The 24,980-nt window shown below is 44.7% G+C and overlaps 1 protein-coding gene across 1 annotated transcript in view; it reads right to left on the bottom strand.

The window, feature by feature from the left end:
* The window catches only part of UPB1 (beta-ureidopropionase 1), a 22,783-nt gene extending 7,858 nt beyond the window's left edge, over positions 1–14,925 (bottom strand). The window contains exons 1-6 of the mRNA XM_070762377.1: positions 14,586–14,925; positions 12,990–13,161; positions 12,320–12,407; positions 10,025–10,119; positions 6,135–6,296; positions 1,882–2,051 (exon numbers count right to left, since the gene is read on the bottom strand). Of these exons, the coding sequence (XP_070618478.1) occupies positions 1,882–2,051; positions 6,135–6,296; positions 10,025–10,119; positions 12,320–12,407; positions 12,990–13,161; positions 14,586–14,686 (788 nt within the window). The 5' untranslated portion in view covers positions 14,687–14,925. The remainder of the gene's footprint in view (positions 1–1,881; positions 2,052–6,134; positions 6,297–10,024; positions 10,120–12,319; positions 12,408–12,989; positions 13,162–14,585) is intronic.
* Between the last annotated feature and the right edge of the window lie 10,055 nt (positions 14,926–24,980).

Genomic DNA, 24,980 nt, shown 5'->3' with positions numbered 1-24,980 from the left:
CACCCTCCTTGCCTTTCCTAAACTCCTGAAAACCTACCTATATCACCAGGCATGGGGCAATTAATATACCCCTTGGCTGTTTCGTTTTTATGTATGGCTTGTTTGGGTTGCATGACTGTTTTTAATAAGGGTTTTAAAACTGTTTTTAATATTGGATTTGTATTTTGTATTGCTTCTTGTGAGCCGCTCCGAGTCCTCCGAGAGGGGCGGCATACAAATCTAATAAATTATTTATTATTATTAATTAATTATTAAGAGTCAGTTCCCTGTGCTTCCCCTCTTTTATTTATTTTTATTTATTTATTTATTTATTGGATTTGTATGCCGCCCCTCTCCGTAGACTCGGGGCGGCTAACAACAGTGGTAAAAACAACATGCGACAATCCAATACTAAAACAGCTAAAAACCCTTATTTTACAAACCAATCATACATACAAACATACCATACATAAATTGTAGAAGCCTTGGGGGAAAGAATATCTCAGTTCCCCCATGCCTGACGACAGAGGTGGGTTTTAAGGAGCTTATGAAAGGCAAGAAGGGTGGGGGCTATTCTAATCTCTGGGGGGAGTTGTTCCAGAGGGCCGGGGCCACCACAGAGAAGGCTCTTCCCCTGGGTCCCGCCAAACGACATTGTTTAGTTGACGGGACCCGGAGAAGGCCCACTCTGTGGGACCTAACTGGTCGCTGGGATTTGTGCGGCAGAAGGCGGTCCCGGAGATAATCTGGTCCGGTGCCATGAAGGGCTTTATAGGTCATAACCAACACTTTTGCCAAACTTTTTGAGCTGTCAAAGATTAATTGCTAGTCTTTGATTTAAGACTTTCTGAACTTATGCCCCCTGTTAATGATGACGAATAACAGTTGGGCTTTTGCAAGAAAAGATTGCCTTTAAGTTTGTGGGCCTGTGACCTCTACTAATACAGTTATTAGTAGTCAGTTATTGATTTAAAATAAGTTTGAACAAACAGTGTGTTTTGCTATATGTATGTTATGATGTTAGAAACAGATAAGATAGAAGACACTGTCAAAGAACCTATGATTGCATGTGGCCAAAAATGTCCAACATAACATACACTTAATTGACTGGGAGAGAGCTTGGAACAACATCTGCAAAATCACACTGTCAGCAACTTACAAAGAAAACTTTTATAAACTTCTTTACAGATGGTATTTGCCTCTGCAAATGTGGGGAAAATGGCGTAGAAGGATCCGCAATAAAAAAACAAAATTGACAATATAGAGTATAGGTGTAAATGCAAAAGACTAAGAAATATCAACATTCCATTATATATTGATATAAGGATTTTATTTGTACTGTATTTGGTTTGCTCACGACACAATGAAAGGAATTGTAATAATGATGTGATAACAGAAACAGTATTGGATCTGTAAGAACAACGATTTGACTTTCTGTTTTAAATAATAAAAGCTTAAATAAACTTTTTTTTAAAAGGAGGAGAGATAGAGAGAGGAGGAGGGGAAGAAAGGGATAGCAGAGAAATGAAGCCAGCAAGTCTGCACTATGGATTGTTTTGGAAAAGGCTCCCAGACTCTTCATCTTTGCAAGAAGCGGGGCTTCCGTGATGCAGAGACTGGGGCTGGAGGTGGTCACGGCTGCCTTTTGGCTCTCCTGGCTGAAGTGGGCAGAAGGGGAGGGGAAGACCCACCCAGGCCGTCCCCTTGGCAAGCCAAGGAAAAAGCTAGAAGGGCTTCCAAATGGACGGAAGGATCTGAGCTCCAGGAAGAGAGAAGTCACAGACCAAGAAGAGACGATCAGAGGGCCTTCTCCTTAGGAGGCTGCAAAAGCCTGCTATTCGGGGGAATCTGTCCAGCTCTTTTATTCCATTTTTCTGCAACAGAAAAACGACGCCACTATACCTGAGTTTGCCAATAGTGGCCGAAGGGTTAAAGATGATCTCTGCTCCGTTCAAACTGTACATGAGCCAGTTGAGGGGATGATGGCGACCGAAGCAAATATTCACTGCAATTTTCCCATATGGGGTTTCAAACACTGGGTGTCCTCGGTCCCCTTCCAGGTAATATCTGGACTGTGAAAAGAGAGGATTGATTTATTAGTTAGTTAGTTAGTTAGTTAGTTAGTTAGTTAGTTAGTTAGTTAGTTAGTTAGTTAGATAGATAGATAGATAGATAGATAGATAGATAGATAGATAGATAGATAGATAGATAGATAGATAGATAGGTAGGATAGATAGATAGTTTAGTCAGTCAGTCAGTCACGTACGTATCAGTGGTATACAAAGATATAATAATACAGTGATCCCTCATTTTTTGTGGGGGATGCATTCCAAGACCACCCGTGAAAAATGAATTTCCGTGAAGTAAAGATATTTTTTCATGTCTTTAACGAGTATTTGGACTTTTAAAACCCATCCTTTGCATTAAACAGTCATTCTATAATGTTTCTCAGCTGGAACTACAGGTGACATCCTACCAGTTTCTTTAATAGAATACAGGAGTACTGTAGAAGAATTTTATGAGTTTTTAATGGATTTAATATTTTCAATGGATTTAATGGATTTAAGCCCCCTTTGAAAGTCCGTGAAGTAGCGAAGCCGTGAAAGATGAACCGCGAAGTAGCGAGGGATTACTGTATTTATATACATGATATCAGTAAAAGAGAAACATTAGGACAGGGGACAGAAGGCACTCTGGTGCACTTATGCACGCCCTTTACTGACCTCTTAGGAATCGGGAGAGGTAAAGAGTGGACAGTCTAAGGGTAAAGTTTTGGGGGTTGGGTGATGATACTACAGAGTCTGGAAGTGAGTTCCAGGCATCAACTACTTGGTTACTAAAATCGTATTTCCTGCAGTCGAGTTTAGAGCGGTTTACTTTAAGTTTGTATCTGTTGTGTGCTCGTGTGTTGTTGGGATTGAAGCTGAAGTAGGAAGGAAGTTGTGGCAAATGATTTTATGGGCTATGCTTAGGTCATGCTTAAGGTGACGTAGTTCTAAGCTTTCTAAACCTAGGATTGTAAGTCTAGTTGCGTAGGGTATTCTATTGCGAGTGGAGGGGTGGAGGGCTCTTCTAGTAAAGTATCTCTGCACATTTCCTACAGTGTTTATGTCCGAAATGCGATGTGGGTTCCAGACAGATGAGCTGTATTCGAGGATTGGTCTGGCGAAAGTTTTGTACGCTCTGGTTGGTAGTGTGAGATACTAACATGCATAACAGACAATTAATTGAAGGAGTCCAGAAATACAACTGCACTAGAGTGCCTTCCGTCCCCTGTCCTATTGCTCTCCTATATCTCCTATACCTTTCCTCTATTCCTATATCTCTTCTTCTATTCTTTCATTGATATGTTCTATTCCTATATCTTCTTTTCTATTATTTCTTAGATATATTTTACTATGAGTATCTCCTCTATAACCTTCATCATGTATTTTACTATGTGTATATTGATATATACCCACTAAAACCCTCATTGTGTATTGGACAAAATAAATAAATAAATAAATAATAAATAAATAAATACTTCACAAGAAGAGTCCTCCACTCCTCCTCACACACATTACCTTCCTCCTCCAGACTTCAGTGACTATGTTTAGAAAATTTACAGCTATGCCACCTCCAAACTGATTTAACTGTTGTTCATAAAACCATACATCACAATCTACTCCCGGTTAGCAACTACTTCATCTTTAACAACAACAACACAAGAGCACGCAGTAGATACAAACTAAATGTAAATCGCTCCAAACTAGACTGCAGAAAATACGATTTCAGCAATAGAGGGGTCAACGCCTGGAATTCACTACTGGACTCTGTTGTTTCTTCTCCCAACCCCAAAATCTTCAACCTTACATTATCTACAATAGACCTCTCCCCTTTTCTAAGAGGTGCGTAAGGGGCGTGCATAAGAGAGCCGGGATGGCGCAGCAGGTAGAGTGCTGTACTGCAGGCTGTAGATCTGAAGGTCAGCGGTTCAAATCTCATCACCGGCTCAAGGTTGTGACTCAGCCTTCCATCCTTCCGAGGTGGGTAAAATGAGGACCCGGATTGTGGGGGCAAAAGGCTGGCTCTGTTAAAAAGTGCTATTGCTAATATGTAAGCCGCCCTGAGTTTAAGAAGAAGGGCGGCATAAAAATGGAATGAATGAATGGATGGATGAATGAATGAATGAATGAATAAATAAATAAGTGCACCTTTGTGCCTACCATTCCTGTCCTAATGTCTTTTTATCCTTTCTATCTCTACTTTATACTTACGTTAAACATACAATACAATAATATTTTTGTATGACAAATAAATAATAAAATAATAATAATATTATATTATTATTAATAATTATTATTATTATTATTTATTAGATTTGCATGCCAATCCTCTCCGCAGACTGTCATTAAGTCCCTGTCATTAAGGAGGAGTGACCAGTGATCTTTGACAATGTATCGGGGGGGGGCAAGCTGGACGTTTGCTGAATGTCTGCTTGCACCCAGAGCCACCTGGGTTGGCCCCCCACCAGCTGACAAATTGTCCGCAATGCTCGGGCGATTGGAGGCTTTGTCCTTTGCCTGGGATTATTCCACTATCACAGCTTAAACACAAAGAAAAAGAAATCTTCAGTAGATAGTGAACTTTCTGCACAGCTGGAAAAAAAGAAACAACACATGGAAAATATTCTCTTCTAATTGAGTCCCCGGTTGTCTGGGGGGAGGGGGGAAGTGCACCCATCTCCTCACTCGAAGTCCGGTGGCCATTTGTTCCTTCCTTGTTGTTTGTCCACTTGGTTGGGAGAGGAATCTGCCCCCGAGAACCTTTGCCCCCGAGGAGGCACGGGCCGTTTACTCCACTGCTGGCACAGTGACTCTTCCTGGCCTCGCTGGACCTTCATGAGATCATTGCAGGACCTGGCCCATTGCAGAACTCCATGCCTCCCCTCCCAATGTGGCCCCACAATGCAGCTCAAATCCTGAAAACAGCCCACTTTTTTATTTTATTTATTTATTAGATTTGTATGCCACCCCTCTCCATAGACTTCACCTTGGACATAACTTGACCGCCCCCTGCTGCATGAGTCCCAGCGACTGGTCAGGTCCCACAAAATCGGCCTTCTCCAGGTCCCATCAACTAGACAATGTCGCTTTGGCGGGGCCTAGGGGAAGAGCCTTCTCTGTGAGGGCCCCCTGATTCTCTGGAATCAGCTCCCACTGGAGATTCATGCTGTTCTCGCCCTCCTCGCCTTCTGCAAGAGTCTGAAGACTCATTTATGCCGCTAGGCTTGGGGTCACTAGACTCTAGCCCCCTGGCCGATCAGTGTGTTGAGAGGAAGTTGACCGAATGGGAATGACTGTCTTTTTATGAGTTTGGGATTTGGGGGTTTTTTAGATTTAATTTTAATTAATTGGATTTAAGATGTTATATATTGTTCTATTATATGTTGTAAGCCGCCCCGAGTCCTCGGAGAAGGGCGGCATAAAAGTCCAATTAATAATATGAAGAATTATTTTATATATACTGTAATCTACTTGTTTTAAAGGATTATAAGAAAATTGCTTTTTGGAATAATAAGCTCAACAGATTTGTAAGACTCAAATAAGAGGTGAATTTGATGACCAGTGATTAATGTAAAGGTTATTGTAATGTTTTAATATTAGACAGAGAAAAGCTATATTTTAAGAGGTTTTTGAATATATAAGATATTATATGTTTTTACAGTCACTTTGTGAAAGAAAGAGATATAAGAGCCTCCATTGAATGATTACAAAGTAAAAAGAAAAAATGTGTATATGTTTGACAATAAGCTTGAATTTGTGTTGAAAACTATGTATTGTTTTTAACTTTGTGTTGGAAAACTTTGTGTGTGTGTCTGTTAGTTTATGGGGTTTTTTAAATTTCTAAATATTTTAATTAATTGCATTATTTATGATTTGTTTCACTTGTTGTGAGCCGCCCCGAGTCTTCGGAGAGGGGCGGCATACAAATCCAAATAATAAATAAATAATAAAATAAAATAAAAAATTAAACATTTACGATTATAAAAGTCCAATTAATAAACAGTTAATTTCCAGCCCTGGGAATGCTTCCCTGCCCGCCTCCCAGACCCATCCAAGCGCCAGCCCTGCAGAGGAGGCCGCCGGGGTCCCCCTGGCCGTCCCACCACTCACCTCATTGAAGTCTCCCACCCTGGGGATGTGATTCTTTCTGCTTTTCCCCAGGACAGAGCCAGAGCTGGAAATGACCACGGCTGAATTCCACAGGGTGCCTCCGTGGATAGCGTCCCTTTCCAGGATGGGGGACACCACCACCAGGTTGTGCTTCTTAGCCAGCTGCAAACAAAGTTAGGCCATCTTTATTTATTCATTTGTATTTATTTGTTTGTTTTGTCCAATACACAATACTCCGAGACCGCCTTCCCAGTGGCCAATTAGGTCCCACGGAGTTGGCCTTCTCTGGATCCCGTCAATTAAACAATGTTGTCTGGCAGGACCCAGGAGAAGAGCCTTCTCTGAGACGGGCCCGGCCCTCTGGAACCAACTCCCCCCGGAGATTAAGACTGCCCCCACCCTCCTCGCCTTTTGTAAGTTATTAAAAACTCATCTTTGCCACCAGGCATGAGGAAATTAACACACACAGCCAATTGTCAAGGTTGGTGTATGGTTTGATTGGATTGTGTGATTATTTTATTATAAGGGTTTTAAATTGCATTTTTTAAAAATTGGATTTGTACACTGTTTATGTTGTTGTGAGCCGCCCCAAGTCCTCGGAGAAGGGCGGCATACAAATCTAATAAATAAAATAATAAATAAATAAAATAAATACACAATGAAGGTTATAGAGGATATATAGAAACATAGAAGACTGATGGCAGAAAAAGACCTCATGATCCATCTAGTCTGCCCTTATACTATTTCCTGTATTTATATTTTTATCCCAGGCATGTTTAAATTCAGTGACTGTGGATTTACCAACCACCTCTGCTGGAAGTTTGTTCCAAGCATCTACTACTCTTTCAGTAAAATAATGTTTTCTCATGTTGCTTTTGATCTTTCTCCCAACTAACTTCAGATTGTGTCCCCTTGTTCTTGTGTTCAACTTTCCTATTAAAAATTCTTCCCTCCTGGACCTTATTTAACCCTTTCACATATTTAAATGTTTTGATCATGTCCCCCCTTTTCCTTCTGTCCTCCAGACTATACAGATTGAGTTCATTAAGTCTTTCCTGATAGACTTAATATACGAGTAGTATGTATCAAAGAGAGTATAGAAGAGAAAATATGGGAGTAAAACTTAACTAGAGAGAATAGCAGAAAAGATATACTGTAACGCTCTCTACATGGGGCTACCTTTGAAAAGTGTTCGGAAACTTCAGATCGTGCAGAATGCAGCTGCGAGAGCAAGCATGGGCTTTCCCAAATATGCCCATGTTACACCAACACTCCGCAGTCTGCATTGGTTGCCGATCAGTTTCTGGTCACAATTCAAAGTGTTGGTTATGACCTATAAAGCTCTTCATGGCACCGGACCAAATTATCTCAGGGACAGCCTTCTGCTGCACGAATCCCAGCAACCAGTTAGGTCCCACAGAGTGGGTCTTCTCCGGGTTCCATCAACTAAACAATGTCGCTTGGCGGGACCCAGGGGAAGAGCCTTCTCTGTGGCGGCCCCGGCCCTCTGGAACCAACTCCTCCCAGAGATTAGAATTGCCCCCACCCTCCTTGCCTTTCGTAAACTCCTTAAAATCCACCTCTGCCGCCAGGCATGGGGGAATTGAGATACTCTTTCCCCCTAGGCCTCTACAATTTTATGCATGGTATATCTGTATGTATGTTTGGTTTTTATAATAATGGGTTTTTAACTGTTTTTAGTATTGGATTATTATTATATGCTGTTTTATTACTGTTGTTAGCCGCCCTGAGTCTGCGGAGAGGGGCGGCATATAAATCCAATAAATAAATAAATAAATAAATAAATAAAATAAGAGATAGACGGGATAGAAGGGAAGATATAGGAGAGTCTATAGGACAGGGGACAGTAGGCACTCTGGTGCACTTATGTACGCCCCTTATATTTATTTATTATTCATTCAATCAATTTTTCTGCTGTCCTTCTCCTGGGACTCAAGGGGCATGCTAAACTTTGGGGCGGTGTTGTTCATTCAGAAAGGGGGGTGCACCAGGAAGGGCGGCCCCACACAGTGGGACAGAACTGCCCTTCCGCCGAGCCCTTCTGAGGACCCTCAGGTGCATTTCCTAGAAACATGACAGAAATTATCCTCTCTGTGCAAATGAAGAGCGAGCGGATGAATCATTGTCCCTTCTCGAAAAGAGCTTTTCGTATTATGTTTCCCTGATCCAATTACCTTCTCTCTTCCTTCCCCTCAGGTCATCCTGTGATCCCATCTGCCTGAATGCTACCACCGCATCCCCCCAGGATGCAATCAATCTCACACCGACAGTCACCCAGTCTTGAACTTAAGACCCTGGTGGAAACCGCGGAGACACTAAACAGAGGAGCAAACCACTTCGTAGGACAAGATGCTTCCCGCTCAAGAGGGGAGGATGAACAAGAGCCGAGGTGGCGCAGCGGGTAGAGTGCTGTACTTCAGGCCACTGAAGCTGACTGCTAGATCTGCAGGTCAGCGGTTCAAATCTCATCACCGGCTCAAGGTTGACTCAGCCTTCCATCCTTCTGAGATGGGTCAAGTGAGGACCCGGATTGTGAGGGCAATAGGCTGGCTCCGTTAAAAAGTGCTATTGCTAATATGTTGTAAGCAGCCCTGAGTCTAAGGAGAAGGGCAGCATTAAAAAAAACCAATAAATAAATAAATAAACTTTGAGGGAAGCTCACTTGGATGCGCAAAGAGGCAGCCATCCTCTTCACCTCCTCAAGATCATTCTTATCTCATCCACTCATTTTAGGTTGAACAGAGCCAAACAGGGCAGCCCAAGCTACTCCTTCCTCACGGTTAGTTTCTCCCCAACATACTCTTAAGAACATAAGAACCTAAGAAGAGCCGTGCTGAATCAGGCCAAAGCCCATCGAGTCCAGCACTCTGTGTCATACAGTGGCCCACCAATTGTCCATGGGGATCTTGAGTAGACAGAGAAGGCAAAACCCTCCCTTTCCCTTGACTCCCAACAAATGGTACTCAAGGGAATCCTGCCTGCCTCAACCAACAGAGGCGGCACATGGACATCCATTTCAATAACCACTGATTCCTTCCTTCCTTCCTTCCTTCCTTCCTTCCTTCCTTCCTTCCTTCCTTCCTTCCTTCCTTCCTTCCTTCCGAACATAAGAAGAGCCAAAGCCCATTGAGTCCAGCATTCTAGGTCACACAGTGGCCCACCAATTGTACATGGGGATCTTGAGCAGAAAGAGAAGGCAAGACCCTCCCTTTCACTTGACCCCCAACAAATGGGACCTGAGGGAATCCTGCCTGCCTCAACCAACATAGAGGCGGCACATGGACATCCATTTCAATAACCACCTATGATACACTTGGCATCCATGAATCTGTCTAATCCTGCCTTGAAGCTATCAAGGATGACAGCTGTCATGACCTCTTCTGGAAGGGAATTCCATCAACCAAGGACCCTCTGGGTAAAGAAATATTTCCCTTTATTTGTCCTCCCTTTCTTACCTATGAGCTTTAGGGAGGACCCCCTCGTCCTAGTTTTGTGTGATAGAGAAAATAATTTTTCTCTATCCACCTTTTCTATCCCATGCATGATTTTATACCCTTCGATCAAGTCACCCATTCAACACCATCTTTCAAGGCTGGAGAGACCAAGGCGTTGCAACCTGGTTTCATAAGGGAGGGGCTTTCTTGTAAGAAGCAAATGCCCCATAGAGTGAAATGGACCTGACTCCAAATGCATACAATCACAACCATGATTAGTCATAACCTCCTTCTGGTGCAGAGTTGAGAACGTACAGAGAAAATGCAGGCGTACGAATGGAAAATAATATTAAGCAGAACCAAACTGTGTGCTGCAAACTATGTTAAAAGCCCAGCATTTGCAGGGAGGGTGTGTGGCAAGAAGGACTTCTCTACCGTCTGGCAGAATCTCGTGGTGGGCCCGTCTTCTGCCGATTCCGCAAACTCCGTCCAGGGCAGTTTCTCTCGGGTGCAGAAAGCAAAGGGCATGGCTGATGAAAGAGCATGAAAAGAGATGAGCACCAGCTTTTAAACGGGTCAGAAAGCCTGTAAATATTGACTCTGCCATTAACGCAATCACCTCTGCAGAGGCAGAACTCTAAAGCAGGGGAGGGACGAAGACTTTGCAGGTTTTTCATGCCGTAAAATCAAGGCCAAGTATTTGCAAAATAGTCTTCCCTTTTATTTTAAAACTCAAGTTCCTAACAGAAAATATTACAACAAATTTCAGAGGAATACTGGTTTGGGCTTTAGATCAGCTCGTTTCCCCCACATCTAGGCCTGTTCTATTTACTCTACAGAAGCCAATCAGGAAGGATTGATTGATTGATTGATCCATCTATCTGTTCTGTTATCTATCTGTCATTCATCTATCAATCTATCAATCTATCGTCTACTTTTCTACATCTATCTATCTATCTATTTATCTATCTATCTATCTATCTTCTTTTTTTTTTTAATTAATTTTTCATAAAATAAACAGACACACATACAAACACTAAACATAAAGTGGGGGTGTATTTCCCCCGCTTCTTTTGAAAGTGTACATTCAAGTACAGAAAAAGAATACATAATTAAATATATGTTAAATGTTAAAAGGTTTAGTAAATTTGAGTTAAAGTTTTACAAATCTTGAATACAATATGAATATTAAGTAAAATTAGTATAACATAGTTATAAAAAAAAAAATACCTTTAATGTACTCTTAATTACTATAGTAAAATACCATATTCATCAAACAAAACATTTAAACTAATTTCAACTATTATACATATATAGACCAAAGTTCTTAATATGTTGCTTATACTTATACTTATACATAAACTACTATGTCATAACCATCAAAAAATGCATTTAAACTAGTATTAATATTGTTATCACCTAGGTAAAAACAAATACAAAAAGTTAACTAGAAATAAATGTGTATATCTTATTTTTTCTTATCTATCCATTTATAAACATTGTTCCATGTTTCATAAAATTTAGTATCTTCTTGATCATTTAATCTTCTTGTCATCATGTCCATTTCAGCGCAATCTAGTATTTTAGCTATAACTTCTTCTTCCTTGGGGATTTCCTCCCCTTTCCAATTTTGCGCATATATTATTCTAGCCGCAGTTAATATGTGTATAATTAGGTAAAGAATTTCTTTCTTGTAGGTATGATTGGTAAGTCCTAATAAGTAAAATTCCGGGGTATTATCTATATCTTGCTTTATTATCTCTTTTAATATTTTCTCGATCATCTTCCAATATATCTATCTATCTATCTATCTATCTATCTATCTATCTATCTATCTATCTATCTATCTATCTATCTATCTATCTTCTATATTTATTTATTTATTTATTTATCTATCTATCTATCTCTTCTATCTCTCTCTATCTCTCTCTTTCTCTATCTATCTATCTTTATTTATCTATCTATCTCTTCTCTCTCTCTATCTCTGCATGTGTCTCTCATCTATCTCTACCAATTCATCAGTTCATTCCTTCATCCTATGCCACCCATCTTGCCTAGGTGACTTTATGTAGTTTACAAACAAAACAAAAACAGCAATGTAAAACAACAAAGTATTTCCCCCCTCTTTGGTTGTTTGTCAGCCTTTGGAAGAGAAATTGCTGAGCACATCTGTCATGCTGTGTGTGTGATGCTACCCCTGGGACCCAGGGCTGAGTGACAAGCACCTTCCCATGTGCCAAAGACCAGCCCCACCAACTAAGCCCTCACCCCAATCCCTGCCTCTCCTCTACCCACAAGAACTTCAAGAGGGTCCTCACCCTGGCCCCTCCCCTCCAATCTCTGGAAGGAATAGTGCCCCCCACTTCTTGGGAAGAGTTTTGTAGAGGGGCCTTTCAATCTAGCCAGCCTGGGAGTTACTCCCTCCGGCCTCTTCCTGCCTTCCCTGGTCCTGCCTCCCAATTGACCTTTTAGCTTGGCCTTCTGGCCATCTCCTCTCCACCGTTTGCTCTATAACACAGCCCTGGTCTTCTTCACCCAATATGGCTCATGCCATAATAATCACATCTCCCTTCACAGGATTATTTTGCAGCACAATCCAACCTACCCAACAAGGCTACTTCGTGCCCCCCTCCGCTCCCCAAAGATGCTATCTCAGGGCATTCCTTCCATTTGCCTGGTTACTGAATTACTCTATAAATCCGAGCTTTGTGTGGGCCACCTGGGACTTACTCCAAGCCTCTTGGAAACAGATCACATTTACTCCACATAGTTCGGCCACTTCCACAATCTCTTGGATGCGCCTGTGCAGTGCAGTTACCTAGGCAGAAGGAGCATGCCGGGTTAAAGCAACACAGAGCGTTAATCAATTACTATGACTCTCCTTCCCAAAACACAAAAACTCAAAAACACAGGAAAGATGCCACAGAGTTGGCCTTCTCGGGGTCCTGTCGACTAAACAATGCCGTCTGGCGGGCCCCAGGGGAAGAGCCTTCTCTGTGGCGGCCCCGGCCCTCTGGAACCAACTCCCCCCGGAGATTAGAACTGCTCCCACCCTCCTTGTCTTCCGTAAACTACTCAAGACCCACCTATACCGCCAGGCATGGGGGATTTGAGACATCTTTCCCCCAGGCTCCTTATAATTTATGTTTGGTATGTATGTGTTGTCTGGTTTTAATATGATAAGGTTTTAGTTATTTCTTTTAATATTAGATTTGTGCCATTATAATATTGTTTTTACCATTGTTGTGAGCCGCCCCGAGTCTTCGGAGAGGGGCGGCATACAAATCTAATAAATTGAATTGAATTGAATTGGTTCCTTCCAGGGTCCCAGGGCCACTGCAGAGGAGGGATTAATACGGAGACTGTGCCAACCTCCCTGGGAAGCCCCCCCAGCTCTTACCTGCTCAGCCACTGGGGCGTCTGTGGCCAAAGGGATCTTGTTCTGGATCAGCCCTACTCGGACCAGGCGGGGAGGACGCAGCTGCTCTGGTGCGGCTTCGAACTTGTGGCCCTGCAGCTCAAAATCCCTCTCCGCAGCAGCCGAGAGAGCCTCCTTGGGCAGCTCCAGTGGCCTGCAAGAAGTGGAAAGAAAAGGAGGAAGACCGTTACCTCTCAAATAATTAATTTTAATTAATTTATTAGATTTGTATGCCACCCCTCTCCGGAGACTCAGAGCGGCTCACAACAATAACAATGTAAACAATTTAATACATTTAAAAAACATCTAAAATTATTAAAACCATACAACACATACCATACATAAATAATATAAACCCAGGGGCTCAATTTCCCCATGCCTGACGACATAGGTGGGTCTTCAGTAACTTACGAAAGACAAGGAGGGTGGGGGTGGTTCTGATCTCCGGGGGGGAGTTGATTCCAGAGAGCAGGGGCTGCCACAGAGAAGGCTCTTCCCCTGGGTCCCACCAGACAACATTGTTTCGTCGACGGGACCCGGAGAAGGCCAACTCTGTGGGACCTAATCAGCCACTGGGATTCGTGCAGCAGAAGACAGTTCCGAAGGTATTCTGGTCCGTCTGCAGACTTTTTAGATCCAAATGAAATGTAGGAAATGTGCAATTGGACCGAAGAGTAAAATGCAATTCTAGAATGCCAGTAAGTAAACAGAGGATCTAAAATGTCACCTGAGTTAGTTCCCCAATGTATCCCTAACTATGGATAGAGTTGGGACACACCAAAGGAACGTCTAAACCAGAGTTTCCCAACCCTGGCAACTTGAAGATATTTGGACTTCAACTCCCAGAATTCCCGAGCCAGCATTCGCTGGCTGGGGAATTCTGGGAGTTGAAGTCCAAATATCTTCAAGTTGCCAAGGTTGGGAAACACTGGAAAATGTCTCCCTTCAGCTTTGTGGGAGCACTTTTTATTCCCTTGAAAAGCCCAACTGACTTTTTTGGGGGAGTGAGGGGGCACCAGGCACAATCTCCACAGTGAGCCCAGCCAGAACCAGCCATTGACTTCCTCTCCTTTATTTTTAATTTTATCTTACACACCAAGAGAACTCAATGGCGTCTGGGCCCTTCCTGGCTTCTCCCGGATCCCCCCAATCCCTGGACAGACACTTTGGGGGGGGGGGGGTGCGCTTCCTCCCCCCACCACCTTCAACCAGCTGTGAGGGAAGGGGGAGCAAAAGAAGGGGGGCTGGAAACTCCCCAGAGACACCCCCCCTTCCATGGGGCAGGAGACGAGGGCCGGCTGAGAAGAGCACCAGGAGCCCCCCCGGGAGGGAGGAAGGGGGCGTTTGCGGGGACCCCCGTCGAGGGCTCCTGCAGGCGAGACCGTGGGGTCGCCAGGGAGGCTCCCCTCTTCTGCTGCCCCGAAGAAAAGTCCTTGGTCCCCGGGCCACGCTCCTTCGCAGCCGCGCGCTTTCTTGCCGGCCGTCGGGCCGCGCTCGGGAAGCAGCGGACGGGGTGCCCGGGCCCCGCGGGAAGGCGCTCCGGGAGAGTAGGCAGGCTAAATGGCTCCCCTGGCCCACCTGACGGGCTCCCCGAAGAGCAGCCGCTTAGCCTCGGCCAGCTCGGCGGCGGGCAGGTGCCGCTCCAGGCAGCGCTCCAGCGAGTCCAGCCGCGCAGCCATCGCCGCCGCGTCGCTCCGCTCCTCTGGCCGGGCGGCGGGAGCGGCTGCTGGGCGCAGGAGGCGGGCGGCGGTTAACCATTAAGCCGGCCCGGGGGCAGCTTCACCCGCGGGAGGCCTCCGCCGCCCCCCACCGAGGAGGAGGCATCGGGTCACGGAGGCCGCCCGCCCCGCCCCCGCCCGCTCTTTTGGCGGGAGGCTCCCAGGGCCGTGAGGCCCAAATTCAGCCGCCAGCCTGAGGGGGAGCGAGGCCGGAGGGCGATGGTCACTGTTATTTCTATTTGTGTTTGTTTTTCAAAAGATATACAGGACAGCAGGTGTTGCTATAATTATTAGCAGAGCAGGGACAGGTAGAATAGAATAGAATTATTTTACTTTATTGGCCAAGTGTGATTGGACACACAAGGAACTTGTCTGGTGCAGATGCTCTCAGTGGACATAAAAGAAAAAGAGACGTTTGTCAAGAATCATGAGGTAAAAAATCACTTAATCTTAAAATTAACTCCCCCCAGATATTCGAATTGCCCCCACCCTCCTTGCTTTCCGCAAGATGTTGAAGATCCATTTATGCCGCCAGGCATGGAGGGATTAATTCTCTCCCCCATCGTCCTGACTTTAGCATTTGAGAGAGGTGTGATTGTGTAGAATTTATTGGGGGGGGGGGTTAGTAATAATGGGTTTTTTATTCGTTTTTTTCTTAATATTGGATTTGTATTGTACTGTTTTGTTATTGCTGTTGTGAGCTGCTCCGAGTCCTCGAAGAGGGGCGGCATACAAATCTAATAAATATTATTATTATTATTATTATTATTATTATTATTATTATTATTATTATTATTATTATTATTATTCCCTGCCAGCCCATTTTCCAGGACTGGATGGGATCCTAAACCTGCAGTCAAATTGCCGTCAACAGGACTGGTTGTTGCATAAACTTTGTATTATTATTATTATTGATTGTCATAGGATACAAATAAGCAATGAGGATACAATATTAATAAAAATCTTAAGGATGCAAGCAGCAAGTTACACTCATACAGCCATTAGTGGGAGGAGATGGGTGGTAGGAATGATTAGAAAAAATTAGTAGTAATAGAAGTGCAGACTTAGTAAAAAGTTTGACAGTGTTGAGGGAATTATTTCTTTAGGAGAGTGATGGTGTTTGGGGAAAAAACTGTCTTTGTGTCTTGCTGAGCCCTGTAGCGACGTTTTGAGGGTAGCATTTGAAACCATTTATGTCCAGAGTGCGAGAGGTCAGTAAATATTTTCACAGCCCTCTTTTTGACTTGTGCAGTATACAGGTCCTCAATGGAAGGCAGGTTGACAGCAGTTGTTTTTTCTGCAGTTCTGATTGTCCTCTGGAGTCTGTGTCGGTCTTGTTGGGTTGCAGCACCAAACCAGACAGTTATGGAGGTGCAGATGACAGACTCAATGAGTCCTCTGTAGAACTGGATCAGCAGCTCCTTGGGCAGTTTGAGCTTCCTGAGTTGGTGCAAAAAGAACATTCTTTGTTGTGCCTTTTTTTATGATGTTTTTCATGTTAGGTGACCATTTTAGGTCTTGAGATATGATAGAACCTAGAATTGATACTGTGTTGTTTAGTATAGACTCAAACTCAACCCTGATAAGACGGAGTGGCTGTGGGTTTTGCCTCGCAAGGATAATTCCCTCTGTCCGTCCATTACCCGGGGGGGGGATTACTGACCCCCTCCGAGAGGGTCCGTAACTTGGGCATCCTCCTCGATCCACAGCTTACATTAGAGAACCATCTTTCAGCTGTGGCGAGGGGGGCATTTGCCCAGGTTCACCTGGTGCACCAGTTGCGGCCCTATCTGAACTGGGAGTCACTGCTCACAGTCACTCATGCCCTCATCACCTCGAGGCTTGACTACTGTAAAGCTCTCTACATGGGGCTACCTTTGAAAAATGTTCGGAAACTTCAGATCATGCAGAATGCAGCTGCAAGAGCTATCATGGGCTTTCCTAAATATGCCCATGTTTCACCAACACTCCGCAGTCTGCATTGGTTGCCGATGAGTTTCCGGTCACGATTCAAAGTGTTGGTTATGACCTATAAAGCCCTTCATGGCATTAGACCAGAATATCTCCGGGACCGCCTTCTGCCGCACGAATCCCAGAAATCAGTTAGGTCCCACAGAGTTGGCCTTCTCCGGGTTCCAGCGACTAAACAATGTCGTCTGGCGGGACCCAGGGGAAGAGCCTTCTCTGTGGCGGCCCTGACCCTCTGGGACCAGCTCACCCCGGAGATTAGGATTGCCCCCACCCTCCTTGCCTTTTGTAAACTTCTTAAGACCCACCTCTGCCATCAGGCATGTATGGTATGTCTGTGTGTATGTCTGGTTTTGGGTTTTTTTAATATTAATGGGCTTTTAATTATTTCTAACATCAGACTACTATTGTACACTGCTTTATTGTTGCTGTTAGCCGCCCCGAGTCTCCGGAGAGGGGCGGCATACAAATCCAATAAATAAATAAATAAATAAAGGGTTTTTTATAATTTTTTAAAAATGTATTAGATTTGTTGTGAATTGTTCTATTGTATGTTGTGAGCCGCCCAGAGTTATGCACGCCCCTTGTGACAGAACATCCCTGAAACCATCGCTGGGAACCGCCGTCTCTTGACGGAGTACAGTCATCTCTGCCCTACAAGACAGAAAAGTCTGATGTAAGGAAATGCTTTGGGTGGGCCGAAATGCAGCTACACAAACAGTCAGGGGCCTCCCTAGAGATGCCCATGTCTCTCCAGCACTCCGCGAGCTGCACTGGCTGCCAATTGGTTTCCGGACTCAATTCAAAGTGTTGGTTATGACCTTCAAAGCCCTACATGGCACGGGACCAGATTACCTGCAGGACTGCCTTCTGCCGCATGGATCCCAGTGGCCGGTCAGGTCCCACAGAGTTGAAGGAATATAGGAATAGAAGAGAAGATATATGGGATATAGGAGAGACCATTGGACAGGGGACGTAAGGCACTCTAGTGCACGTATGCACGCCCCGTACTGACCTCTTAGGAATCCGGAGAGGTCAACTGTGGAAAGTCTAAGGGTAAAATGTTGGGGGTTTGGGGATGATACTATGGAGTCCGGTAATGAGTTCCTTTGGAGGGAGCACAGCCAGCTGCGTCTTGGTGGGGGGAGGCTTTGGAGGCTCGGCCCTTGTGGGTCTGGCCCCGGGATGGCTTCCAGCTCCGGCTGACTCTGCTGTGGGGTTTGTGCTCCGTCTGTATCCCTGCAGGCTTCGGGGAAGAAGCCCGGCCTTATTTTGCTGTCCGTTCCTCAAGGAGGTTGCCTGGCTGACCTCCTTTTCTATTCTTAGTCTGAACTTCCACCATTCCAGCCCCCCCCCGCCCCCCTCACCATGGCTTGTTTGTTTGCAGAGCTGTCTGGCCCAAACTCTGTACGTGCCCAAGGAGCTGACTCCTCCACGATGGCTGAGATGAAGGCTGGAAAGTGGATCCCAGAGAGGAGAGAGGGAAGGCGGCAGCTTAGCTCCATGGAGAAGGGGACTCTTTTGCCTGCAGGGCCTTTCTTGGCATAACGCAAACTTGAGTACAAAATGCAATCAAAAATGCGCACAGCAAAGAGGACAAGAGACAGGAAGCCACCTATGGGTCAAAGAGAGGCCAAAGGGGCAGCCCCCAAACTCTGCTCCATGCACATAGAAACAGGTGGGCTGCGCCATTGTAGCCACCATCGTCACTACATTGGTCACAACCGGCAGCTATCCCTGTAAAGCAGATTCACTGGCTGAACTTTATGTCAACAAGACCCAGTGAGCGGCTTCCCACGAAGAGGTTGTGGGGGTCCCTCGCTGGAGAAATTGGCCAGCTGTTTGTCCAGAATGATAAAGGATGCCCTACTTGAGCAGGGGTTTGGGCTAGAAGACCTCCCAGGTTCTTTCCAGATTCTGCTTTCAGACAGCCTGGAAAGTGTTCTGCCGGGCTCTCTGGTAGGAGCCTCCCGAAAATTCAAGGGTACACATTTCAGACACACACAAGTTTGAAAATTCAAAACACTGTTCTTTATCCCAAAATAAACTAAGCACTCTTTTTGTATTGCAAAGAGCCCTCCTCCCAAAACAACCTGCTTAAGCAGTCATTAAGTACTTAGCTAGTAGCTGTGAAGAAACTTCACATCCCTTCTTCCAACTAAGTGAGACACACACACACACACACACACGTTGCTCTGCTTTGTTTTCAAAGGCGTGAAAAATCAACAAATGAAGTCCAGAAACCAGTAACACAGGATTCCTGACGAACTGCGATCAGATACTCTTCCACAACAGCCAAACCCACATGCTGCTATTTATAGCAGCAGCCCTAATTACTGGAGCCCCAACCAAACACAGGTGGCCGCTCTTATCTCCTGTTATATGTCCTTACTTGGTCTCTTCTACGCATAATTCTGCGCTTGCGTTGGTCCAAAGTGTCTTCATCTGAATCAATGGAAGATAAGGGAGATTGACTGCCTGGGCTGTGTGCCAAAACCCCCTCTGCCGAGTCACTCCCACCTTCTTCGTCTGCGGAAACTAAACTCTGAACTGACTCTGTCAGCAATAACACAGGCCTGTGACATGTTGAAGTTTCCTCTGCATCCACCTCCACATTCCCTGCGGCAGGAGCTGGGCCAGAGCCAACCACAACAGAAAGCATGACCGAAGTCAGCGGTTGGATCAGAGCACATGATGGCATGCTGAGATTTGTTTTCAAATGGGACGGAAACGTTCAGGTTAATTCTAGGTTTGTATTAATTTTTGTTATCCTTTGGGGGAGGTACGTACGTCTGTTTTAAGTGCATTGCAATTTATTTATTTATATTTATTTATTCGACTTCTCAGGGTGGCTTACAAAATAATAATACAATACAAAAGATACAAAGCAATAAGAGAAGTCGAGTATAATATCTTAAATTAACCCCATGGTAAAAACCCATTATAAAAAGACATAATCACATAAATACACACCATTCATGAAGTTTGGCCATGAAAGATGTGCAATTCATAGCCCCCCAAAGCTGCCGGCAAAGCCAGGTCTTCGTGGCTTTAGGGAAGACCAGCAGGGTGGAAGCAGTACGGACCTCGGGGGGGAGTTGGTTCCATAGAGAGGGGCAGCCATAGAAAAGGCCCTCCCGCCACGGCCCCGCCAACCTGCATTGCTTAGTCGACGGGACCTGGAGGAGGCCAACTGTGTGTTCTCTTGTTGGTCTCTGGGATGTTTGTGGCAAGAGGCGGTCCCATAGATAGTCTGGCCCTGAGCCCTATAGGGCCAGACAAATTCCTTCGGTCCTTGTGCAATGCCACCATCTTCTGATCCCCTGCTAAAAATATAAATTTGGTAGCCTTCCCCAGCCCTGCGCTCAGCTCACCCTTCCTTGCAGTGCTTTCACCAAAGAAAAAGAGAGCAAATAACCTCAGGGATCAGTTTCCCAGATGGGACGTGTCTTTGGTGGCCTGAAGAAACACAGCCTGGAGATAACTACGAGCAAAGCCTGGATTTAGGCCAACCTGGGAAAACGAGCACGTGAGTACTTCCTGTAGCCCAGTGTGGTCAATGTTATCCTTAAATGGCCCAGGTCACATCTGCTTCTGCAGCAAGAACTTTTCCTTTTAGCGAGAGGTGCAAAGGTTGAATCCAGATGGGCTTCAGAGCAAAACCCAAGGCTCCCAATCCTCAGCTCCATCCATTGAGGACCAGGCCCCCGGTATTGGCACTGGGCCAACTGGGAATTTTCTCTGGAATCAGTGTTTGCCTTGGAAACTGGTTTTCAGGGAACAATCCTGGGTGGCTGGGATTTGGGGTGATGATTGAGAAAAAATGAGCCAGACTATTCCAATTATAATTAAGTCTGCGGAGAGGGGCGGCATACAAATCCAGTAAAATAAATTAATATAATATACAGTAATATAATATAATACAATACAGTGGCACCTCTACTTAAGAACTTAATTCATTCCGTGACCAGGTTATTAAGTAGATACGTTCTTAAGTAGAAGCAATTTTTCCCATAAGCAAATAATGCGTGCAAACCCATTAGGAAAGAAATAAAAGCTTGGAATTTGGGTTGGAGGAGGAGGAAGAAGAAGAGGAGGAGGACAGTTGCTGCCAAAGGAAGAAGGGGAGGTGAGCACCCCCTTTTGCCTTTCTGCGCCCAGACACTCCAGGAGGTAACCTCTCACCAGGTGTATGGGTGGCAGCATGAGGGAGTCACCACAGCGAAGTGGTTTATTCCCTCTCCAACGCCCAGAGAAAGGAAAACACACTGTTCGCTCTGGACTGCCAAAGCCTCCTTAAGCACCACTGAAAGGCTCCTCTGGCAGCCCAGAAAAGCCCGAGATGGCCGGGATTAAAGGGGGAATGGCAGGAAACTCAACGGGCCTTCGTGCTGCTCTCAAATTTCCTGGGAAAGTTTTCTGGGCTGGGGTTCTTAAGTAGAAAATGGTTCTTAAGTAGAGGCAAAAAAACCTTGAGCATCCGCTTCTTATCTAGAAAAGTTCTTAAGTAGAGGCGCTCTTAAGTAGAGGTATCACTGTATTTGAAGAAAAGTAAGTCAGAACTTCATCAAAGCAAATTGTGCTTATTTCTTGGTTGCATCATGTGTGACTCAGTGAGAGAAAATATGATTGTTTCAAAAAAGAGAGAAAGAAAGAAAATGTTCCACGTGGAGACTTAATCTTTTCTTTAAAGCCTGGGCGATGGATGTGTCCTATCAGATTTATTTATTTCTTTTAGTTAAGCTTGAGTTCTATTTTCTTTCATCCTTGTGAAGGAAGTTGGCGCCCACCTCTCTCCTAGAAATATGAGATATCCTAGGAAATATTGAAAAGAAAAATATGTTTCCCTAGATGAGGAAAGGAAAAACATATTATTTTTAAAAAATATATTTTTAATTGAACAATTTTAAAAACAACAACATACAGGTATATACAAATCCAACATTCAAAAGACACCATGTAACATAACAAAACATAACAAAACCTAAACATATTAATATTAGCCTAAATATTATTAACCTAAATATTAATGTTCATTTGGCAGCATTGCGTATTAATATATCTTCTGTGTATCTATACTGCTTGTTCGTTAAATTATCTACAGTATATCTACATATTTCTTAAACTCCAACCTATTACAATTTTATCTATCTTTTAACATCGTGTCTAAATATATCTAAATTTATCTACAGTATATCTACATATTTCTTAAACTCCAACCTATTACAATTTTATCTATCTTTTAACATCGTTTCTACCTTTCACCTTGTATCCTACCCTGTTTCCCCGATAGTAAGACACCCCCGATTGTAAGACATATCGGGGGTTTCAGGGGGGTCGGCTAATATAAGCCGTACCCCGAAAGTAAGACATATGTCTTACTTTCGGGGAAACACGGGGGTATTGCCGCCTCCTTCTCATCTAGCTGGACCTGGAGAGCGAGAAGGCGGCGAGGGCGAGGAAGGCGCTTGGGAGCGGCGCGGCGGGGAAAGCAGCGGGGGCCGCCTCCCTCCCTCCTTCCTTCCTTCCCAGCTGGCAGCGCACTCCGGGCCTCGCCAGCCGGCCGGCTCCCTCCCCGTCTGTCTATGTCTTTTTCTGACTCCAGTGCTACCTTCCTGCTCAACGAGGTAACTTAACGGGCACCGCGCAGCCGCCGCCATTGCCATCGCCTCTCATCTAGCTGGACCTGGAGAGCGAGAAGGTGGCGGCGGCAGCGAGGGCGAGGAAGGCGCTTGGGAGCGGCGCAGCGAGGAAAGCAGCGGGGGTGGGGGCCACCTCCCTCCCTCCTTCCTTCCCAGCTGGCAGCGCACTCCAGGCCTCGCCGGCCGGCCAGCTCCCTCCCCGTCTGTCTATGTCTTTTTCTGACTCCAGCGTTACCTTCCTGCTCAACGAGGTAACTTAATGGGCACCGCGCAGCCGCCGCCATTGCCATCGCCTCTCATCTAGCTGGACCTGGAGAGCGAGAAGGCGGTGGTGGCGAGGGCGAGGAAGGCGCTTGGGAGCGGCGCGGCGAGGAAAGCAGCGAGGGCCGCCTCCCTCCCTCCTTCCTTCCTTCCCAACTAGCAGCGCACTCCGAGCCTCGCCGGCCGGCCGGCCCCCTCCCCATCTGTCTATGTCTTTTTCTGACTCCAGCGCGCACCGTTTTTTCCAATATAAGACATACCCCGAAAGTAAGACATAGTGAGGCTTTTGGGGATAAAAAGAAAGTAAGACACTGTCTTACTTTCGGGGAAACACGGTATATACATAACTGACCATTTAAATTTGCTTTTGTATTCCAAACAATTGTACCAATTATTCCATATTTTATAAAATTCTGTTTCCTCTTTATCATATATTTCTATGGCTAATTTATTCATTTCCGCCACTCTAGTATTTTTGTTATTATCATTGAGCTCGAAGGGACTGTTGCTGTTTTTCCAGTGTTGAGAATAGATGATTCTAGCTGCAGTTATTATGTGTAATATAAAATATTAGTTGTTGTTATTTATCTTCCCCTTTATAATACCTGGCAGAATCAATTTTGGTTTTAAGTCTATTTCTTGTTTTATGATTTTTTTTCTATCCATCTCTGGACCTTCTTCCAGTATTTTTTTTGTCTCTAGGCACATCCACCACATGTGGTAATATGTCCCCAGATCCTGCTTACATTTCCAGCATTTTGCTGATATCTTCGGAGACATTTTCGCCAATATTTGCAAAGGTAAGTGCCATCTATAGAATATCTTGTAGATATTCTCTTTATAGGACGAGTCCTAGGAGAAGGGCAGTATAGAAATCGAATGAATGAATGATGCCATGTTTTTCTCAATGTTCTATTTCAATTGTATAGCCGAAATTTTGGGCCCAAATCATCATCACCTCTTTTACTATCTCCTCCTCCATTTTGATATTTAGTAAACAATCACCGTATTTTTCAGTGTATAAGACGCACCAGAATATAAGATGCGCCTAGATTTTGGAGGAGGAAAACAAGAAAATGTAATCTGAGCAAGTGGTCAGAGACGGCAGCTTCTCAGTAATCTAAATATTTAAATGTGCATGTATTTTACTGCTGCTAAAGGGATGGCTCTTCTCTTTGCCTCTTCTTAAGAACCATTTTCTACTTAAGAACCTGAGCCCGGAAAAATTTCCCAGGAAATTTGAGAGCAGCATGAAGGCCCGGCCAGTTTCCTGCCATTCCCCCTTTAATCCCGGCCATCTCGGGCTTTTCTGGGCTGCCAGAGGAGCCTTTCGGTGGCGCTTAAGGCGGCTTTGGCAGTCCAGAGCGAATGGAGCGTTTTCCTTTCTCTGGGCGCTTGGAGACGGAATAAACCACTTCACTGTGGTGACTCCATCCCGCTGCTTCCGACACACCTGATGCGAGATTGCCTCCCGGAGCGTCTGGGCAAGGAAAGGCAAAAGGGGACGCTTCGCTCCAGCCAGATCAACTCAGCTTCAGCCAAACCAATGAGTCACCACAGTGAAGGAAAGGCGCAGGCTACAAAGCAAGCAAGCAAGAGGAGAGGGGAGCCCTTCAGCATGGGAAGGAAGAGGAAGCAGGTAGCAGCAGCAGCTACCTTTCAGTCAAAAAGGTGGGCGGTTCCCCCCTCTCGCCCGCCTGGGTTTCTCTGGCGCAGTGTATGAGAGGCAGCCTCGTGCCGGGTGTATGGGAGGCGTGTGCTCCTCCTCGCCGCCTCAGAGTCCCTCTTTTTTTTTTAAGCCTTAAAGTTTTGAATTTTTTTTTATTCCCCTCACCTCACCTTCTTCCTTCGGCAGCAACTGTCCTCCTCCTCTTCCTCCTCCTCCTCCCACCCAAATTCCAAGCTTTTATTTCTTTCCTAATGGGTTTGCACATATTATTTGCTTTTACATTGATTCCTATGGGAAAAATTGCTTCTACTTACAAACATTTCTACTTAAGAACCTGGTCACGGAACGAATTAAGTTCTTAAGTAGAAGTACCACTGTACATTATTTTGTTATCATTTTTTCATCAGTTCTAATTCTTGGTATTCTTTTGAGAATCTCAATTGTGTTCAATCCTTTTTATATCTCGTTTGAATTTGAAAGTAGGGCCACCAATCTATTTTTATTCCAATCAATACCAAGTCCTCTTGATTTTAAATTGTTTTGGTCATCTAATAACTCTTTATATATAACATTCTTATCCAATTCTACAACATTGGAGTAGATTATTGCTTCCATCAGAGATTTCCATTTGTTTTGTTTTGTTTGCTTTTTAATCGCCTCTTTTAATTCCCCTAATGTAATTTCCTTATTAAGCATTGTTTGCATCTCCTCTGGC

The sequence above is a fragment of the Erythrolamprus reginae genome, chromosome 10, assembly GCF_031021105.1.
Source record: "Erythrolamprus reginae isolate rEryReg1 chromosome 10, rEryReg1.hap1, whole genome shotgun sequence".
NCBI lineage: Eukaryota > Metazoa > Chordata > Lepidosauria > Squamata > Dipsadidae > Erythrolamprus > Erythrolamprus reginae.
This window is presented reverse-complemented; position numbering and strand designations above follow the sequence as displayed.